Consider the following 23164-nt stretch of genomic DNA (forward strand, 5'->3'; position numbering starts at 1 on the left):
GTGCAGTTCCACGGACTTGTTTGAGAAATTCAACGTAGAATAGTAGAATTATTCATTTACTACTACATTATACTGATATATAGAAATGATAACAATTAGTTCAAAGGATTCTGTATATTAGTTCTAAGAATAATTTCTGTGAAATTTTTATGGAATATGATAGACTTCCGTGATCGTGTAGACATTGTGCAATAAGGAAGTGCGAGACGGTCATGTTATAAGCACAGATGAATAATGTTGATCTCAAACGGGAGTGGTGCAGTAGCTGCTGCGACATCATCAACAATTCCCGACATTAAATATACAATCCAGTTTTAAGCCAATAATTATGTAAGTAGACATTTTTTTAATAATATAAACATCAATCCGGCGACAGCAATCCCAAAACTATTTTATTTTAGCGGGCCTCTGACTAGCTAATTTAATTTTAAGAAACTGAGTGTGATATGGCCTGTTCCTCAGTTCCCCGTACTTGTATGCAATGACATGTAATCATAAGAAAGAGCCAGAATTGTCACTCTAGGCCTACTAAAACAAGACACTAAATAATTAATGTTTCAAATTATATAGTAATGAATTTCATGATTAAAATTTAGCTAACAATGAATTTTCGGGTTTCTTTCTCTTTTGCTACTTAATTACATTCTTGTTAACATAAGTTTATAATCTTATCAAAAATTAAATAAAATTCATCACGAGCTGAGATAAGTTTATAATCTTATCAAAAATTAAATAAAATTCATCACGAGCTAAGATAATACATTAGCTGGGTGTATACATGTAGAGGTCTAAATCAAATGAGAATTCCCATTTTTACAAACAACATATCGAAATAAAATTCTCATCGTGACAGTCTTAACACCGAGGTATAAAAATAGATGGTGTAAAGAAACAATATCTAACACTACAAAATGTTTATTAATACTCTAATATGAGTGGATATATGGATGGCACTCGTGACACAGTCTTAGTTACTACCTAAAAGTCGGTAGGAATATTTTAAGTCAAAAGTCTCACCATAAGTGGCACGTTTCATAATCAATTCGTTTTCATCAGACATTCCACATAATGGTAGTTGCTTATGGTATCACTGTGTAGGCCTAAGATTCAACATTTAGTCCCGCGAAAGATAGTCAATGCATAAAGTCATATGTTCACAAACAGCACCAAAACTTCAAATAAACATCATCGGATCAAACACACCTCCGTTAAGCGCGCAGACACTTTACATCGTATGCCCCTTTATCAATAATACCCAGAGAGGGTTATAGAGTTTGGTATCAGAATCATGTAATTTGATGTTCTGTAAAAGTTTTTCTCGATCCATAATCCCGATATCATACGGTTACCATGATGATTGTGCATCAATGTCAAAAACATGAAATATTTTTATAAAAAAACTGTATTTATGTAGTGATAGACATCAGGCCATTCATCTTGAATGTTACATTATTCAGCATATCGTTGTTTTCTAAAGTACAGGAATTGTCCTAAATTCAAAAATTCTATTTTTCAGAAAGGAAGATAAAAACTGAATTGACAATATGGCGACAGGTAATAAACATAAATGGTGTTTTTGTATTGCATTGAGAAGAACAATTTTAAAATGTTTTTTCTAATCTTCTCTTTTTCCCACTTTTTAATTTTTTTAGAAATAGATTTTAATGTGGACTTAGTGAACTTTTCAGAATGGTATGATAAAAACAACCTCGTAAGACAGCTAAAGGTTTTATACCACGATTTAATTTCAGTAGCAGACATAGACAAAGCCAACACAACGATAGATCTACTGGATGCATTGAGGAAAACAGGACGTTTAAGCCGAGGCAATCTGGAGTTACTTTATGAAACGATAAAAATAACACAAACGTTTGGAGCTATCAAAGTTTTTCAACAATCTTTCTTCGAAGTTCAAGAAATACAAATTATTAATTTCACCCCATATCGACACTGGATTGCAGATTTTGGAAACGAACTACGAAAGGCTGCTGTTAAGAAAATTGATGCACTCTTCAACAATCCTTTAAAGAATTATGAAGACTCGTGGAGTATGATTATAGACTTGGAACAAAGACAAATACTTTGTGAAGAAAGAAAAGAAGGGTTTATTAACATTCTTAACAGAATTGGACTGGCATCAACGATGAAATGCCTGGCACAAGGTATGTAACAGGAACGTGTTAGCAAACAAATAATTAATTGGAGAAGATTATAAAAATAGCCTATAATATGTGTAAAACATTCACTACGTAACAATTATTGTATATTTGTATTTTTTCTTGTTTGTTATTTAACAGAGGAAGTGCCGAGAAGTAGTAGTAGTGACACAAGAATGCAAACAGAGGAAGGTAACTATAGTTATACTGTTATGTAGGACATTAGAGTCAAAATGATTTTATTGGTGAAATCAAACTAGAGAAATTAGTAATAGATTGATAAATTAAATGAAATAAAATTAGTGATTTGAAATGTAATTATGGAAAGCGAAATAAACCCAAAATAATTCAATTTACCAATTCATTTTTTAAACTCAAACCATAATGTTGTGCAGTTCAACAAAATCTCAATTCACTTTTAACATCCGGTGACGTCCTAGGCAACAAAAGGTAAATTAAATGTTAAGAAGGCAAACTACGCATACAATAACCCTTCTTCTATTCCTTATGTTATAATAATGTTTTATCATCAGTATTCTTTAAAGTTAAAACAATATGCATACCTGTAAGGAAATACAGGTATCTCACTTATGTGATTGGTGAATACGGCCACTGGGGCTTATTTCATCCTATTTCGGATTTGTGATAAATTTATTTTTCGATTTGCTGCCCTCTGTTGGTCATGTTTTTAAAAATTATGCTTCTCTTCTTATCTGATTTATCCGTGGATTTATCAAAATTTGTGTTTGTCAACCTAAATTTACAAATACGTTACGGTACAAGATAAGGAGTGAGCCTCCGTATATCAGAAAATAGTCTGGTATAACTAATAATAATTACTTGACTTACTTTAACTGAGTACAGTAATAGCAAATTATTATTACATTCTAATTCCCATACAATTATCTAGGCCTGCAAAAAGAACAAACAACTAATTAATAACATTTTTAAAACTGCTTTATATAAAAGATAAATTAAGATCAACAGTTTAATAATTTAAAAATACATGTATTATAAAATATTATTATGTATACATTTCTGAACCTCTTTTTTTACATTTAGAAAAGATTGAAGAATATCTGCTGCTAACACAAAAGGAACACTGCAGGCAGGCCAGGATATTTACACCAGAAACAATGCGTGGTAGATACACAGTTGACATTTCACAGATGTTTACCGATATGGAACTACTGAAAGAACGTGAAAACAATAAAGGAAGCAAACCAACAACATTGGAAGAAGTGGTAGATGTTATACAATCCACACCTGGATGTAAAGCCCTCATAGAAGGGGAGGGAGGTATTGGAAAAACTACCATATTAAGGCATTTATCGTACAACTGGTCTGATCAATCAATTGAATTATTTGAAGGTAAAATTGTGTTTCTTTTAAGTTTAAGAGATTTAAAAAAAGATGACGACATATCTGATCTGATTGTACAGCAACTGACAGATTTCAATTTAGACACAGATCTCCCAGAAGATCCACAGTTAATTAAGGAATTTATAAATAAACATGACAATAACTTTGTGTTACTACTAGATGGATTAGATGAATTAAGATTTGATAATCAAAGCGTAATTAGTCTTTTCAGAAAAAAAAGGTTTAAACAAAGTACTGTAATACTTACTTCAAGACCGGAAAACATAGATGAATTTATAAAAGAGTGTAACGTACACATAAGAGTTAGTGGATTCAACAAAGAGAGCATTGGAAAGTATATTGAAAAATACTTTAAGCATTTTGAAAATCAACAATTGGGAGAATCCCTTAAAGAAGAGTTGGATATTGACACTCTTTTGCCTGGGGAAAAACATCCAGAAGCATATTCAATGTGCAAAAATCCAATGCTACTTCTTTCGATCTGTATGCTATGGGAAGATAATCAAAGTCTTCCTAGTGATAATACTGATCTTTTCAAAGAATTATTTCGTAGTATTTTAAATCAATTTAACAAACAAAAACAATGTGACAAAATTTTAAAATTTGAAGACACCCCATCAAAATATGTACACGCTATGATTTTGTTAGGCAAATGTATGTATATAAACTTAAAACGAAATCAACTTTCAATAAAAATAACAGATTTGAATGATACACATTCCACAAGAGATATGATTGACATGGCCCTAAAACTTGGATTTGTTTACGAAGAAGCACCACTTTCAAAATCTAATTGTGAAAGAATATTTATGCCTCCTCACAAATTGATTGTAGAATCATTGGTGGGATTTTACATGTCTAAATTATTTGAAAGTGAAAATATAAAGGATGACTCAGACGTGAGACAATTACTTATACCATTGGGTTATAATGAATTGGATGTAATAAAAAGCGAGTATTTCAAAGTTGCGAGAAAGTTTGCACTTGGTTTCCTTGATGCTGCAACAGCTGGTTATTATTTAAAGCAATGGCTCACAAAACATTTCCCATTAAGAATGAGTAGTAGAATTCGGAAGTTTTTTTTCGGCATTAAGATTACATATAAGGAAAGATTTATTGCGAACATTTTAGACATTCAACATGACTCTTATGGACGTGTTGGTGTTAGGATTTGCAATCTATCAGCTGACGTCATCAATCACTTGGGTACAGAATGTTCTCTCAAACAAGTTCAATTAGCATTACGTACTATCGATATCTTTGGTAATAACTTTCACAACATTGATGTTAATTCATTGTCTTCATTACTCATTATGTGTCCTAAGCTGACGACGCTTTACATGATGAATTGCAATCTATCAGCTGATGTCATCAATCACTTGGGTACAGACTGTTCTCTCAAACAAGTTCAATTAGCATTAGAACATCTCGATATCTCTCGTAATAACTTTCACAACATTGATGTTAATTCATTGTCTTCATTACTCATTATGTGTCCTAAGCTGTGGGAGCTTTACATGAGGGATTGCAATCTATCAGGTGACGTCATCAATCACTTCGTTACAGAATGTTCTCTCAAACAAGTTCAATTAGCATTACGTGATCTCTCTATCTCTGGCAATAACTTTCACAACATTGATGTTAATTCATTTTCTTCATTTCTCATTATGTGTCCTAAGCACAGCTGTTTCACCAATGTAAAATAAATAGAAAAAGTCAAGCGCCCTCAATATTGTCAGACGGCGATATGTGCCTGAGCGTGACGCCGCGCGAGTGGTTGAATCTCGTTCAACTTTCGCGACATTTGCAACTTTTATAACTACACTTTAAATTAATTTAATCAATTTCGTCATAAATATTATAAAACCATTTTTATACTATTTGTTAGAAAATAAGATTTTTAATTACCGATTTTTTGGAAATAGTAAGTAATTAAGCATAACACCAAGTTTACGAAATTATTTACACCCGGAAGTTTTAAAAATTAACATCGATCGGCCTAGCAAATGTAAACAATGGAAAGTTTGAAAAAATGCTTGTCAAATTGTACACTTTTTGTTTTTATTCGTAATTTTCATAAATACTTGGAAAATCTAGGTAAAAGTTTGATTATATATGCTTACATGAGACATTGAATTGTTAGGAGGTGACGGTGAAAATCTCAAGAAATTTTCATTTAAAAACTCGACTGTTTTGTTAAATGCGAAACAGCGTATTTGGCGAGAGGTCGATGAACGCGGCTGATAACCGCTCGCTAGGCTGTACGCAACTAGGCCTAGGTTGTAGCTAGGCCTAGTTGGTACGTATAAGTAGTGTAATCATGCTATACATCATTTTAATTTACAATAGATTAAATAATAAGCTTAATTATTATCATTGTATTTATTTCAACTGAATATAATTCATCATACATGTACAAATTTAGTAAAACTACTAACTACCAGGCCAGGCCTAGCTAGGCCCTTCAAAATTAAAGCCTATACAAAAATACTCAAACTACTGTATGATAAATATAATATAAAATTAAAGGTTGGTAAAATTAAAATTTCTTTTCATTTTTGTAGGCAACACAGTTTCACGAAAAGGCTTTAAGTTCTACTTGCTTCTGTTGTGGAACAAAATTTAAAGAAAAAGATAAAAAATACAATTTAAAAAATATGAAAACCATCACAAATTTGCACTAAATCTAACAAATGTAAAATTACAACCTATATACATTTATACAACCTGCCATTCGCGAATTTTCAATGGATACTGTATACTACCACGCTAACATTTAAATTAACAGGGCATGGACCAAATTGCTTGGCATGCTACACTTCAACAACAACTATGACCTGGGCCAAAACTACATTCACAAGTGAAAGAACACACTGGCGTTTAAGGGAACAGTTTTTTGTCTGGTACAGCTGCTCCATAATCTGCTTTTCTTATATCTTCACTCTTTTTGAAAGTTTATACTAACAAATTTAATTAAATGAACATACCTCATAATCAAATAACTGTTTTCTCATCCTAATTTATATACATAGTTTAAAAAGCGCCAATTTTCAATTAAGACTACATCATACATTGTATATTTCTATTCAACAAAATTGTCAGAACTTTCTATTATTTAAATGTCTAAGATAGTCCGATCTCGGGTCCATTCTACAGTCACCACAGATTGACTTTTTCATCACAAAATTTCTGAAATTATAAAATGTATTAATGTGTCAATTAAGTATTTTTTAATTACATAAAAAATATCATACAAGTATTTTTAGCAGAATACAGGCATATTGCACCAGGTGTAATACAGCCTAAGCTACATATGCTTGAGCACCATGCTATTGCATTCATGAGAGAATGGAAGGTGGTCTCTGAGCAAGGCGGGGAGACATGCCAAACTCAACCGTCACAAAACAGCAGTGTGGATTAGAGTCAAACTTAGACTCATCTGACTTTCACATCTCCAATGATACAAAATGAAATAATAAAACCCAACAAATGCAAGAAAGCCAACAAAGAATGATTCATTAACATTAATGATCATAAAATATTGTACATTTTTAAATGTTAAAGGAATATTGCATTGTATTGATTTCCTTTTAACAATGCCTAATAATAATGAATATGTAAAAGTAATACTATAGTATGTCTATATTTCAATTACTAACTAATTACTATTGATTGATAGTACTACTGCTGTACATGTGTTAGTGATTGATTGTTAAAGTTACAAATTCATAGCATGGTAAACACAATTTAAAATTTACTAGTTCTTGAACAGTAAAATAAACTTACCTATATGGTAGGTATAGGTATTGGTCCAAATCTGTTTAAAATGTTTTAGCCATTTTGGGTTGCCGCTATATATGTACCTAAAAAATAGTAATAGTATAACATTATAATAAGAATTAATTAAAATTAACTTATTAAATTTACTATGGTTGCATACATACTAATTTGAATATGCAGTGATGAGCAAAAACAAATGTTAAAATTCATTATTTATAATAATTGTAATTATTACATACAGGGTAGGCATATATGCCTTATGTCATTGCATAGGGTATATATAACCAGGTATCCTCATAATAAACATTATTTGTAATAAATACTGTAAATATATTAAAAATAAAAATTAATAATAATTAAATAATAATAATATATAGGCATAGAGCCTCTATGCCTAATTAGGTAGCCTACTAATACCTAGCCTATTGCTCTAGGCTAGGCTAAATAAGCTGGAAAGCTGCTTCTCTGTAAGCTACTAGTGCAAGAGAGCACAGGTCTAGCTAGTATATTAAAATAAAAATAGGGCCTATAATATAGGCCTAGCCTACCCAGCCAGTGGTAGTGATTGGTTGTTAATATTGAAAATTAATAGCATGGTAAACACAATTTAAAATTTACTAGTTCTTGAACAGTAAAATAAACTTACCTATAATATAGATGGTAGGTATAGGTATAGGTCCAAATCTGTTTAAATGATTTTTCCACTTCCGGTTGCCGCTATGTACCTAAAAAATAGTAAAACATTACTATAAGAATTAATTAAAATTAGCTTATTAAATTTAATATGGTTGCATACATACTAATTTGAATATGCAGTGATAAGCAAAAACGAATGTTTAAATTCATTATTTATAATACTGTAATTGTAATTATTACATACAGGGTAGGCATATATGCCTTATGTCATTGCATAGGGTATATATAACCAGGTATTCTCATAATAAACATTATTTAAATAAAATACAGTAAATATATTAAAACTAAAAATAATAATAATTAAATAATAATATTTAGGCGTAGAGCCTAGACCTAATTAGGTAGTCTACTTATACCTAGCCTATTGCTCTAGGCTAGGCTAAATAAGCTGGAAAGCTGCTTCTCTGTAGGCTGCTAGTGTTAGAGAGCACAGGTCTAGCTAGTATATTAAAATAAAAATGGGGCCTATAATATAGGCCTAGCCTACCCAGCCAGTGGTAGTGATTGATTGTTAATATTGAAAATTAGTAGCATGGTAAACACAATTTAAAATTTACTAGTTCTTGAGCAGTAAAATAAACTTACCTACTGTATATAGATGGTAGGCTGCTAGGTATTGGTCCAAATCTGTTTAAAATGTTTTTGCCACTTCGGGTTGCCGCTATGTACCTAAAAAATAGTAAAACATTATTATAAGAATTACTTAAAATTAGCTTATTAAATTTAATATGGTTGCATACATACTAATTTGAATATGCAGTGATGAGCAAAAACGAATGTTAAAATTCATTATTTTTAATAATTGTAATTATTACATACAGGGTAGGCATATATGCCTTATTTCATTGCATAGGGTATATATAACCAGGTATTCTCATAAGAAACATTATTTAAATAAATACTGTAAATATATTAAACAAAAATTAATAATAATTAAATAATAATAGGCCTATATAGGCGTAGAGCCTAGCCTAATTAGGTAGCCTACTTATACCTAGCCTAATTGCTCTAGGCTAGGCTAAATAAGCTGGAAAGCTGCTTCTCTGTAGGCTGCTGCTAGTGATAGAGAGCACAGGTCTATCTAGTATATTATTAAAATAAAAATAGGGCCTATAATATAGGCCTAGCCTACCCAGCCAGTGGTAGTGATTGATTGTTAATATTACAAATTAATAACATGGTACACAATTTAATATTTGCTACTTCTTGAACAGCAAAATAATCTTACCTATATAGATGGTAGGTATGGTCCAAATCTGCTTAGCCACTTCAGGTTACTGCTCTATATATTATATGTATCTACAATAGTATAACATTAATAATTATTATAACAATTTTATAAAATTAACTTAACTTATTAAATTTAGTATGATTGCATACTAATTTGAATATGCAGTGATGAGCAAAACCGAATGTTAATATGATGCTTGTCATTATTTATATTGTAATTATTACATACACTTTACAGGGTAGGCCTATAATATTCCCTATTGCATACATGTTACATAGGGTATATATAATCCTCATAATATTAAATTTACAGTTTTTGTAATGAATACTGTAAATTTAATAAAACTAAAATTAATTATAATGATTAAATAATATTAAAAATATATAGGCCTAGGCGTAGATCCTGGGCCTAATTTTAATTAGGTAGCCTACTAATACTAGTATTAGGCTAGTAGGCTAGCCTACTCAAGGCCAGGCTAACTAAGCCGGAAAGCTGCTTCTCTGTAGTAGGCTGCTAGAGAACACAGGTCTAGCAAGGGCCTAGGCCTAGTATTAAAATAAAAATAGGGCCTATAGTATTGGTATATGCCTAGCCTACCCAGCCAGGCCTAAATAATTCAAATAATGTAACATTTCCAAACTCATTTGGGTCAGCTGTCACATGAAAGGCAGTGTTGCAACTAGAGTAGACACAAGCCTAAGCCTAAAAATGACACAATTTGAAACGGCCATAGCTCAAAAATTCAACCATCACCTCTCGACCATTACTATGTTATAACATTCACAGATAACTAAATTATCATGCAGTACCAAAGAATTAGAGTGAAAATTAGATTTTTTAAAGATACGGACAAACAAACATGTACCTAATTTGGAAATGTCACTCACGTGCGTAAATTGGTATATGCTTGTATTTTATGGTCCACCCTTCCATTAATTTTCAGCGTTACATTCCTTGTTAAAAACAAAACGACAACGTGCTTGTTTCATCCAGGGACTCTTTAATGAATATTCATATTTTTACCGACCCTTTATTTTTTTATCTCATTCTCATTGGCTGTTTAAAACATGTCTTTAAATGACATTTGACTCCACTCTGCACACGTGGATTTGTAAGTAATTGTTTATGTATTGTTACTCCAGCGATACGACTTGTAACGTTGAGGGCGCATGACTTAATTCGTATGTTTGAAACAGCTGTGTAAGCTGAGGGAGCTTTACATGATGGATTGCAATCTATCAGGTTACGTCATATATTACTTGACCGTAGTGTGTTCAAACAGAGGCATCGATTTTTTTAAATAATTTTACAATCCTATTATACTGTGTATAATTTATATATAATTATATATAATCATCACCTTTATAAAACTCGCAGAACGTAAGTGTCATTTTGGAAATTTCCGTTAGAATTGCATCTGTAATCTAAAAATGTCATGCAATCTATAATAGATCTTCAACAAATCCGGAATAGATTATTTCCAAATTTATAATTTTGTCTTTTTAAGGAATAATCTCAAAGCAAAATTTTATTTTCTCAAAAGTTTGTTCCTATCCGGTCGTCCTGCATCGAATACGCGTACTTCATCCATATTCATCATCTTCTTCCTAGACGCGCGCATACAATCAAGAGAGAGCTCTGCAGCATCTCCATGCTACATACGCGCGCGTTTACGATATAAGTAAATTGATGCTAAGTGATAATTATTATTATTATTTAATTATAACATGATACTGTATGGTAGGAATTTTCTTTGTTTTCTTTATTTGTATTTTCTACGCATCTTTTTTAACAAATACAGCTCAAATACCAGTTCTTTTCAGATATCTTTGAGATAATATTTGATTTGTGGTGAATGTGCAATGTATAAAGTCAGCATAACTGCACTGCCAGTCATTCATATGTTTTAGTGATATTGTTTTTACTTTAGTTTAACATTTTATGTAGTAGATTTATTTTATAATAATAATAATAATAACACTAATAATACTAATAATAATAATAATAATAATAATAATATTTATTCGGTCATCAATGTAAAAATAACCAGGAATGAGAATAGGCTAAAGCCCAAACAGATTCTGCACTTACTCCATACATATAATATATTTTAAATTTGTTCATGTTTTGGGAAAAATACATGTTAATAACCCTGTTGGTGTATGGTATTGGCAATTTGATATAATTCATGTCTGATAATAGACGAACATTTTGTATATTTCTTGTTTGTACAATTCATTTGAATTTGGGCAATTTGTACGATGTATGAATAAAATTATATATTTTGATAATGTAATTAATTAATGTAAGTATTTTGATAATATTAAATAAGACTCTAAGTAATAAATGTGTGAATGGCAAATTTCATATTGCATGTAACTTTTACTTGATGATGACAAATAAAAGTAATGTTAGTTACGTTGTTTATCTTTTCTTAGCTTTTGTTTGATGTCTATCATATTGAAAATAATTCATGTGATTAGAGGCAGATCCAGGATCACATGATCTACCCTCTCGACACCCTTTATTTTCACCGTCTCAACACACTTTAATATGGTTGAACCAGTCAAGATGGACCCCAAGGGATATGCTCTCCTCTCAAATCTATTATTAGCGTAATTGTTCATAAATTCTGGATCTGCGCCTGGTGATACAGTATGTATGTAGCCTAGGCCTACAGTATTTATCTGCGCCTGGTGATACAGTATGTTGGAATACAGTATTTATCACAAATAAATCTGAGACAATCATTTGCAGCGGCGGATCCAGGAATTTGAAAAAGGGGGCCCAGGGCCTAAAAATTTAGTTTTCAGTGGATCTAGTTAAAGAAATCTTTGTCGTTTTAACATCAAATTACCCTATCACAAATTAAATATGGTCGGTACATTTTCACAGAACAATTTTTATTGACGTTATATCACGATTCGCCAATTTGATGATGGACAATAACCAATGAATGTTTCATACTGAGAGCAAATCGATGTATAAATTAATAAAATAATAAATATTTCCAAACAATATTTAAAACAGTATTGTACTGGTACTAAGATTACCATAAAGACGCCAACAGAAAAACAATATACATATTAAAGCTAGCTACCTTCATTTTGTTTACACATACATCGAATTTGAATATTATTACAGGAATAAAACATGATTATATAAATATGAAGACAATAGTAATAGTGATGAAGAAGCTGTTTAGATTATAGGCCTACATATATGTCACGATGAGATACTGATAGTGGTGATCACACCCACGTATATTGTGTACAACGTCAGCTACCTATTTGAATATTACAAGATTAAAACATGATTATAATTAAATAATGAATACGATAGTTATGAAGACTGTTGAAGTTACTGAGCGATGATCAATGACGTATGAAGACAAATTTACATGGTGCTATGTTGAAGTTACTGAGCGATGAACAATGACGTATGAAGACAAATTTACATGGTGCTATGTTGAAGTTACTGAGCGATGATCAATGACGTATGAAGACAAATTTACATGGTGCTATGTTGAAGTTACTGAGCGATGATCAATGACGTATGAAGACAAATTTACATGGTGCTATGTTGAAGTTACTGAGCGATGATCAATGACGTATAAAGACAAATTTACATGGTGCTATGTTGAAGTTACTGGCGATGATCGATGACGTATGAAGACAAATGTACATGGTGCTATGTTAAAGTTACTGAGCGATGATCAATGACGTATATTTTGTACAGCAATGATGATGCAATGGTACTAGATACATTTGATAACAGTGTAAGTTTTATAAACAAATAAAAGGAAAAAATTCAAAAATATAAACATTATTAGTATGTTTGTATTTACAAATTAATAAACAAAAGTATAAACTTATTAAACCTTAAGCCTCCTAAACCAGCAGCTGTGCTATAAATAATTACAAAGGCTGTTTGCTCATGGAGGTATCAACAAAGCCGTACCACCTTCATAATACCATGTTGTGATATAATGTTTACCAAAAAGTGCTAAATATAATATTAGAAAAACTCTAAAAGACTCAAAATCTATCCACCACCTAATCAAACTGGAAGTTAAAAAAGAAATGTTATTTTTTTAATAATTGCACAAATAAAGGAATGCGTTGCACACCGAATAAATTTTATTAGTTTTCTGTTTCAAATTTAATTTACCGACGCTACAAAAAAAAATTATTATATGCATTCATATATGAATGGTTAGGTAGAATTTGTTTAAATCTTGGTATTATTATTTGCGTACATTGCAGTGCGAACCAACACTTCAAGGACTGAAGTAAGAAATATACAAGAGTGACATCTACTACTGCATAATGTTACCGATGTCAAGACATTATAGATACTAAAATGATTCCGTGTATTTTTCTAAGAATAATTACTGTACTGTTAAATCAAGAATTCCATATAGTGTTTCATTTATAAGAAAGTGCTAAACAATGTTATAATCACACGTGATATGAATACCGTTGACCTAAAAAGGGAGTGGTGCAGAAGCTGCTACGAAATCGTCAACAATTACAACTGTATCCAGTTTTAAAACAATAATAACTAAAATTAAGTATTTCCAAAACATTATTGTAGCTGGCAAATACTTTTATATCAATTTTAAAGAATGTGGGTTGGCCATTTTGTTCCTGTTCATCGGGCAATAGGTTAATGGCATGTAGGCTAAACATATTAAACGGAAAAGAGTCATTATCTCTACAAAAATAAAACACAATACTACTAATATTACTCTTTCCAAATGTCAGTAATGCATTTCATTATTTAACTTCGGCTAACAACAATTTTAATTTTCGGTATACTTTTTTTTCTCTTCTGACTTATTGTTGTCAACATAAGTTTATATTATATCTTAAGTAAATAAAATAATTATTCAATGAAATTCATCAATGATTTAAGATACTAAATTTGCAGGCTGAAAATGTAAGCGTGTGCCTAAATCAAATGAAAGTTCCCAAATTTACCAAACCCACATATCGACGTGCACAGACTGGGAATTATGCGGCTTACAATAGTGATTACACATCACGCCCTCATCGTAAATGTTACATTTACACAAACAGTGTTGCTAATCAGTGCACAGTGCCCTATTGACCATACATTTACCTCATTTACGATTTGAAAATCTGCTCATGATTTTTTGAGTGATTGAACACATCAACTTCGATAATATTTAACGTTCGTTTCCAGAATAATGAGCATGGAGCAATAAAATCCGAATACCCACCTAATTCTAAAAATACAATGATTATTTTTGGCGATCTTTTTCCAGAGCCTCTGAGCACTTTAAAGTTTGGATACAGATGATGTAAGAGTTGATGGACGTATCCAAAAACTGAATTGTATCTAATCCACACCGTAATTATATAAACAATGGATCTGATTGATCAAATTTGAGCACTTGATTATTTTTGTTAACTAGTATAATAATTATTTCAATAGTAAAATTTGATTATTTAAGATGACAACTAGGCCTACATCATTTAATTTTTATGATTTTTGTTAAACATTATTCTTTTAAAATACAACTCAATTACAGTGAATTTTACAGAGCAACGTGAACGTTAACTTTAAAAATGCCCTGATCTCGGTAAATGGCGACTAACATTTTTTACAAATGTTTTCCTCTTGGCTGGATAACTTAGCATAGGCTTAAAGTTTTATGTATTATAATAATAGGCCTATAGGTTTCCTTCCACACCTACTTTGTTTTTATTAATTGTTATCGTACTTGTTTATATAATTATTATTTTATGTATTTTTAATATATGTGTGGAGAATATTTACTGAATATTTATTGAATATTGAATAAACGAATTGAATTGAATGTGTAGGTTCAAGTCTCAATTAAATTGGGTTCGTATTTTTAAATACGTTGACCTAAAAAATACACACACAAATATATACACTATATACACTATATACACTATATACACTATATACACTATATACACTCAATGAGATGATAGGATATCATAGCAAACAAATGCAGAATGGAATAATTACAGATTTCGAAAATTATCAAAGAATTCTTAAATTATTATCATCCTAAGCAGAAGCCCTTTCCACGCATCAATGAAGATTAGTTTTTCAATTCAATTCACATGTATTTAGTCATTATTATTATTATTATTATTATTATTATTAAATAAATATTATTATTTATAATTCCAATTTCAGTATATAATTGATGGCAAGGGTCCTGCATAAAGTTTACAATTCTGTTTTTGCAGGACCATTTTACATAAAAATACCAAATAAGGAAATCTTCACATAATAGTACATTTTATATAAACACGAGGCGGACGATCAGATTAAAATAAATATCACCTTGAATTCGTGCGAAATAGAATACCAAGTTCGGTAATAACAACTTCCAACTAATACTTATCTGTAAGTCAATTGTCTTCCTGTTTATGAAATATGTTGTTTTGGAATTGTATTCTTTTCAATTGACTATATAGAAAATTATTATAGAAAAATTGTTATTAGATTGTTTATACCTGGTTTAGATAAGAAATTACACTTAGCCAAAAGTGAACAAGAGATCAAGGTTCAATAACATTTTCTGTTAAAATCTAATAGACCAGCTAGTTCTAACATGTATGACTACTGAAACGTAACGGTGCTTCCTCAACGTTTAGGTTCGAATCTCCAGTTGCTGTTTTGATGGCCTTAACCATTACATTTTTCAATGAGTCAACCTAATGTGAAACGTTCTTTAAAACCAATAGACAATAGTACATTATTACCAAACGTTAGTCTAGGTTCTAGACCGAACTTATTAAAAAGATAAATATTTTGGTATAATAATAATTTATTTGGAGTTTACACTTTTACAACAGTGGCACTCAACCAAGTGAAAGGTGCATCCATAAGAAATATACACAAAAAAATGATGATATAGTAAATAACAAAAGTCGACGTAGGTCAACATGTCAAACAACTCAACTACAGTAACTACAATACCATTGATATTAATCACTACAGCAGCAGGAAAGCCACTGACACCTAAGAATACAAAACTACAAGAACTAAACAATAATAGAATAGGTAAGGAACTGTACAATATAAAATGAATTGGGCAACAACAATGTAGACCTAACACTATAATGAGATAGATATCAATCATTTAGTTTGTTGATATGAACATTACTCGCCTAGAACAATACATCTGTGTGCCCATGCTCTTTTAACATAGTGCTTAAAGTAACGATCAAAGACATTTGATATGGAATCGACGTCAAACATGTTATAATAGTAGTTATCAGTTCCACCTAATACAAGATTTAATTTGCTTTTCAGGTCACCAAAGATAAAATCTTCCAAAACATCTAAATGACATCGATTAACATATATTCTAATTTGGTATTATTCGTCAATTCTTATGTCATTGAGTTGTATGTGAATAGAAAATGTTGAATGTCTTCTAAACAATTCTTACACATTGTACAGATACCATCATAATCAGGAAGCCACTTACAACTCCTGTGACCTAAAGGAAGGGTGTTAGAACGTAGCTTGAATTTGAGGCTAGCACCTAGAAAATCTGTACAATCCAATGGATATTTTTCAAGGCACGGATTAGACGTAATAAGAGAGTATGTCTGGAGTGACGACTTTCTTTGCATTTCACTTTTCCAAAATGCAATGTTTGTGTCATGCATCACCTCTTTAAATCTCTTAACCCAATGACTATCAGGGTCATTGTCAAGGTAGGAAGTTTCGAAAATCAAATCGATGTCCATATTAATAGACGTACACGTCTTAGCAAAACTGGGGATCAGTTTATAGCGTTTGTAGTTGAACTTAGACACGTATTAATAGTCCGGTGGCAGGAGGGGGGAATCACCACCCGAAAGGGGACAAATTGCCATCCAACTTTTCTAGACTAGTATTTTCCGTAGATTGCGAATATGTAAGGTAATCGATCAGGATAGGAAGCGTTTTCGAGATATAAGGGGTCAAAGTTCAAAATTGACCAATTACAACAATGTATTATGTATATGTATTATAACAAATTTATTGAAGCACAATTTGGTCTTTTATTACATTTTTATGATTATAAGTGTCTATTCAATCACCTTATGAAAAAAAATCCTTTGTGATTAAGGGTCAAATGTCAATATTGACCAATCATAGAACGTACCTATAAAACTAAATAAAAACTAATATTTAATAAAAATTGGATGTTTTCTCATCCTGTTAATCAATCATACGCAATGTAAAAGAGCGAATACATCATTTCATCAGTTGACATAAGGTCAATTTCATCAGTTGACATAAGGTCAAAGGTCAAAATTTTAATACGCGTATTAGTTAACAAATAAATGCAACGTTGTCCAAACTATGATATTGATGGTTTTACAAGTAATCAAATTATTTGATTAGTAAATTTATGTTATTTCATTATAATACTGTATTTAATCAAATCAGACTTCGATCAGGATAGGAAGCGAATAGGAAGAAATAAGGGGTCAAAGTTCAAAATATTATATACATATGTATTAAAACCAATTTATTAAAGTTCAATTTGGTCTTTTAATACATTTGTATGGTTATAGGTATTGTAAGGTGTTATTCAGTCACCTTATAAAACAAATACTTTGCAATTAAAGTTCAAATGTCAATATTGACCAATCTCACAATTTGCATTTAAAACCAAATAAAAACTAACATTTAAGACAAAATGTTATGTTTTATCATTCTGTTAAGACATCTATCAATCATACACAATCAAAAGAGCACATTTATCATTACACAAGTTGACATTGGTCAAAGGTCAACATGTGAATAAATGATATACAAAATAATGCAAAGTTATTCAAACTATGAGATCGATGTTCATAAATGTAATCACGTTATTTGATCAGTGAAGTTATGGTATTTTTATATTTTTTCTAGTGCGCATTATTTTAAATGTATTAATATAATACTGTAAAATAAATAATAAAATTAATATTATGACGATTAAAATGTTATGATGTTAAAATGTTGCGCTGACCTTCAATGATTTGCCACTATACAGTTGCATTTATTAGGGCTACAATATTCGTTTTTGGAAAATAAACTACTATTCATCAGAACCAGAGAATACCAATTCGTACAGGATAGGGCATAGGCAGATCCAGGTGGCCAAACTCAATCCACAACTCACTACACAGACAGACCACAATTTTTATATAGTTTGGCCCATACAGGAAAGAGTTTCCTGTATACAAATGATTCTAAAATAACCTATATGGATTTGCCCGAATGAACCCTCTAAGGACCATTTTGGGATCTCTATGTGGTGTGCTACATAAGGCCCTGTATTAGAAATTAGTATGGGGTAAATAGTCAGTCATAGTCATAGTCATATATACTTTATTGTCCATTTAAAAAACAGAAATGTGATTTGAAAACTGGCAAAATACAAAAATATAAAATACAATTTACAAAAACACACACAAAAAGTTAAGAGGCTAAAAATTGTTAAAATTAGATAAAAATTATCGGTTACATTTTACCTTTGTACTCCGGAGTTATATAAGTGTATAGCATTAGGTTCATAGATGAACTAAGGAATAAAACTAAATGTGCACCCTCAATCTTTAAATAACATTTATGGATTTGCCCAAATGAACCCAAGGGCCGGTCATTCTCCATGGATGGACATTAAGCCCCATAATGGAAATATAAGGGGTGACACTGTGAGTTCATATAGACAGGCGCGGCCCATGAATTAAGCTGCCTGTGCACTCTCGATCCTTAAGAAAAATTTATGGATTTGCCCAAATTAACCCAAGGGCCGGTCCTCCGTGGACATTAAGCCCCATAATGGAAATATAATGGGTGAAACTGTGGGTTTATATAGACAGGCAGAACCATGGAATAAAGCTGCCTGTGCACTCTCGATCCTTAAGGAACACTTATGGATTTGCCCCTAATTAACCCAAGGGCCGGTCCTCCATGGATGGACATTAAGCCCCATAATGGAAATATAATGGGTGACACTGTGGGTTTATATAGACAGACACATGGAATAAAGCTGCCTGTGCACTCTCGATCCTTAAGGAACACTTATGGATTTGCCCAAATTAACCCCCAAAGGCCGGTCCTCCATGGATGGACATTAAGCCCCATAATGGACATATAAGGGGTGACACTGTGGGTTAATAATAGACAGGCGGGGCCCATGGAATAAAGCTGCCTTGCACTCTCGATCCTTAAGGAACACTTATGGATTTGCCCAAATTAACCCAAGGGCCGGTCATCCATGGACATTAAGCCTCATAATGGAAATATAAGGGGTGACAATGTGGGTTTATATAGACAGGCACATGGAATAAAGCTGCCTGTGCACTCTCGATTCCTAAGGAACCGATTTGGATTTTGCCTAAAATGAAACAACAGCAGGTCATCTATTTAGACCCTTCTGTGGTTCTCTACTGTATGTTCAGTTCTACATTTGGCTCCTGTATCGGATCAATGCATTTGGCTACATAAGTTACTGTGTTAGAAATATATCGGGTAACTAAAACTGTAGGTTCCAATATTAAGCCATGGGAAAAGCCTGTCTGTGCACCTTCAATCCTTTTAAAAGGAACCCATATGGATTTGCCACAATGAACCAAGGGTAACTTCTGAATTCTCTATGAGCCGTACATTCCGTTTATTGGAGATACATGGATACCTGATTGAAATTGCTCAAAAGAAAGACATTGTACTGTATAGTAATAGTATTATTCGCCTTCCACACCTCTTTGAATTAAATCCGCCCTGATAGGCTCTTATGTACAGGATTTCAAGGCAATAATCACACTTGCATTTTTCAAACAGTATAATCTATTAGATTGAATAAAAATATCTATTATAAACAATTTGCCGTTAGAAATCTCTATGCAATGTCGTTATTTAGATGAGAAAAACAGGTCAAAGGTTAAAATTACAGAAAAATAGGTGTTTCAGTCTCTTTTTGAAAAAAATGTTGCATTATGGAAAGTATAAACATATATATTGTGAACAATTTGACACCAAAATTGGCTCCTTACGACAAATATTTATTAATTTATGTTTTTATAACCTTATTCAATTATGTCAAAGGTTAATAACCACACTTCCGGTCATTTTCAAGCAATATCATCTGTTATACTGAATATAAATGTATATCTTTGGAACAATTTGCTCCTATTTTTAATTCTCTCCGACCTGCCGTTAACTTAGATATAGCAAAAAGAGGTCAAAGGTCAAAATTGCTAACAGTGGGGTTTCCGGTCAATTTTTCAAAGAAAGTTCTGTTAGAGCTAATATAAACATAAACAATTTTACACCCAAATTATCTCACTACGTCCAGAATTTCCAGAGATATAGCATGTTTTTATATTGGTCAATTTTGAACTTTGACCCCTTATATCTCGAAAACTCTTCCTATCCTGATCAATTACCTTCCATATTCGTAATCTACGGAAAATTCTGGTCTAGAAAAGTTGGATGGCAATTTGTCCCCTTTCGGGTGGTGATATCCCCCTTCCTGCCACCGGACTATAAGCATAAAATTAGGCGTTTACCATGTTCATTACATAATAATTAATAAATTTGGCTCTAGATCTTGAATAACTTTAATTGAAACCCACCCTAAATCCTCATGTGACATATGGGGTACATATGGCGTTTCATACGTATTATACAGGCTTGTATTTTCAAACAAAAATATTGCAAGAGACAAACATAAAAAAGACAATAAATACAGACTTGGGGAGGCAAGTCTACCAAAACGTACTTATCTCATTATACGATGGCCAAAAAGAAAGGCAGAATGGAATTAATTACAGAATTTCAATAAAGATTAGTTCGATTGATTCAAAGTAGCCTAAAGGTCGTTTGAAATATAACGAGTCAGAAAAATCAAACAAGTATAGAATCCGACAACAGGAATATTATTAACTTGGAATCATGCCAAGCCGTACACCAAGTTTCATTTTATGAAAGGTTTTTAAATTGTTTTAGGATTGTATGTTTCTCTTTCTTTAATTAACTAATGTTGCCAGCAATAGCAAAAAATGTAATACAAGCATTGAAACATATTAATGATTCAATAGAATTTGTTTAAATATTATTACATCTCTAAGTTGGATCACGACCACATTGACGTGCAGTTCCACGGACTTGTTTGAGAAATTCAACGTGGAATAGTAGAATTAGTCATTTACTACTACATTATACTGATAATATATAGAAATGATAACAATTAGTTCAAAGGATTCTGTATATTAGTTCTAAGATTAATTTTTGTGAAATTTATATGGAATATGATAGACTTCCGTGATCGTGTAGACATTGTGCAATAAGGAAGTGCGAGACGGTCATGTTATAAGCACAGATGAATAATGTTGATCTCAAACGGGAGTGGTGCAGTAGCTGCTGCGACATCGTCAACAATTCCCGACATTAAATATACAATCCAGTTTTAAGCCAATAATTATGTAAGTAGACATTTTTTTAATAATATAAACATCAATCCGGCGACAGCAATCCCAAAACTATTTATTGTAGCGGGCCTCTGACTAGCTATTTAATTTTAAGAAACTGAGTGTGATATGGCCTGTTCCTCAGTTCCCCGTACTTGTATGCAATGACATGTAATCATAAGAAAGAGCCAGAATTGTCACTCTAGGCCTACTAAAACAAGACACTAAATAATTAATGTTTCAAATTATATAGTAATGAATTTCATGATTAAAGTTTAGCTAACAATGTATTTTCGGGTTTCTTTCTCTTTTGCTACTTAATTACATTCTTGTTAACATAAGTTTACAATCAAAAATTAAATAATAAAATTATTAAATGAAATTCATCACGAGCTGAGATAATACATTAGCTGGGTGTATAAATGTAGAGGTCTAAATCAAATAAGAATTCCCATTTTTACAAACAACATATCGAAATAAAATTCTCATCGTGACAGTCTTAACACCGAGGTATAAAAATAGATGGTGTAAAGAAACAATATCTAACACTATACAAAATGTTTTTTTAATACTGTAATATGAGTGGATATATTGACGGCACTCGTGACACAGTCTTAGTTACTACCTAAAAGTCGGTAAGAATATTTTAAGTCAAAAGTCTCACCATAAGTGGCACGTTTCATAATCAATTCGTTTTCATCAGACAATCCACATAATGGTAGTTGCTTATGGTATCACTATCGGCCTAAGGTTCAACATTTAGTTCCGCGAAAGATAGTCAATGCATAGAGTCATATGTTCACAAACAGTACCAAAACTTCAAATAAACATCATCGGATCAAACACACCTCCGTTAAGCGCGCAGACACTTTACATCGTATGCCCTTTTATCAATAATACCCTGAGAGGGTTATAGAGTTTGGTATCAGAATCATGTAATTTGATGTTCTGTAAAAGTTTTTCTCGATCCATAATCCCGATATCATACGGTTACCATGATGATTGTGCATCAATGTCAAAAACATGAAATATTTTTATAAAAAAACTGTATTTATGTAGTGATAGACATCAGGCCATTCATCTTGAATGTTACATTATTCAGCATATCGTTGTTTTGTAAAGTACAGGAATTGTCCTAAATTCAAAAATTCTATTTTTCAGAAAGGAAGACAGAAACTGAATTGACAATATGGCGACAGGTAATAAACATAAATGGTGTTTTTGTATTGCATTGAGAAGAACAATTTTAAAATGTTTTTTCTAATCTTCTCTTTTTCCCACTTTTTAATTTTTTTAGAAATAGATTTTAATGTGGACTTAGTGAACTTTTCAGAATGGTATGATAAAAACAACCTCGTAAGACAGCTAAAGGTTTTATACCACGATTTAATTTCAGTAGCAGACATAGACAAAGCCAACACAACGATAGATCTACTGGATGCATTGAGGAA

General features: G+C 31.6%; 1 protein-coding gene and 1 long non-coding RNA gene across 4 annotated transcripts; one reads left to right on the forward strand and one right to left on the reverse strand.

Annotated features, from left to right (window-relative positions):
- The first annotated feature begins 3289 nt into the window (after positions 1 to 3289).
- LOC140044497 (NLR family CARD domain-containing protein 4-like) lies at positions 3290 to 11217 on the forward strand. The gene is made up of 2 exons (XM_072089025.1): positions 3290 to 5214; positions 10448 to 11217. The coding sequence occupies exons 1-2, from the start codon at positions 3293 to 3295 to the stop codon at positions 10548 to 10550; spliced, it is 2025 nt and encodes a 674-aa protein (XP_071945126.1). The 5' UTR covers positions 3290 to 3292; the 3' UTR covers positions 10551 to 11217.
- LOC140044498 (uncharacterized) lies at positions 5643 to 10237 on the reverse strand. Of its 3 annotated transcripts, none has more exons than XR_011844465.1 (6): positions 10134 to 10237; positions 9244 to 9314; positions 8605 to 8684; positions 7966 to 8044; positions 7326 to 7402; positions 5643 to 6728 (listed from the first exon to the last, which is right to left on the reverse strand). It is a non-coding gene; the product is annotated as an uncharacterized lncRNA (long non-coding RNA). The 3 variants fall into 3 exon arrangements; XR_011844463.1 differs by having other exon boundaries at positions 8601 to 8684; XR_011844464.1 differs by having other exon boundaries at positions 8601 to 8684; positions 10112 to 10184.
- Positions 11218 to 23164: the final 11947 nt, after the last annotated feature.

Source organism: Antedon mediterranea, chromosome 3 (assembly GCF_964355755.1).
Source record: "Antedon mediterranea chromosome 3, ecAntMedi1.1, whole genome shotgun sequence".
NCBI classification, from domain to species: domain Eukaryota; kingdom Metazoa; phylum Echinodermata; class Crinoidea; order Comatulida; family Antedonidae; genus Antedon; species Antedon mediterranea.

Bases quoted from the DNA above. Each gene is read 5' to 3' on its own strand.
- LOC140044497 (XM_072089025.1), top strand. From the start codon at position 3,293: ATGCGTGGTAGATACACAGTTGACATTTCACAGATGTTTACCGATATG. The intron at 5,215-10,447 runs TAAGCACAGCTG...GAAACAGCTGTG, and splicing joins TCATTTCTCATTATGTGTCC to TAAGCTGAGGGAGCTTTACA.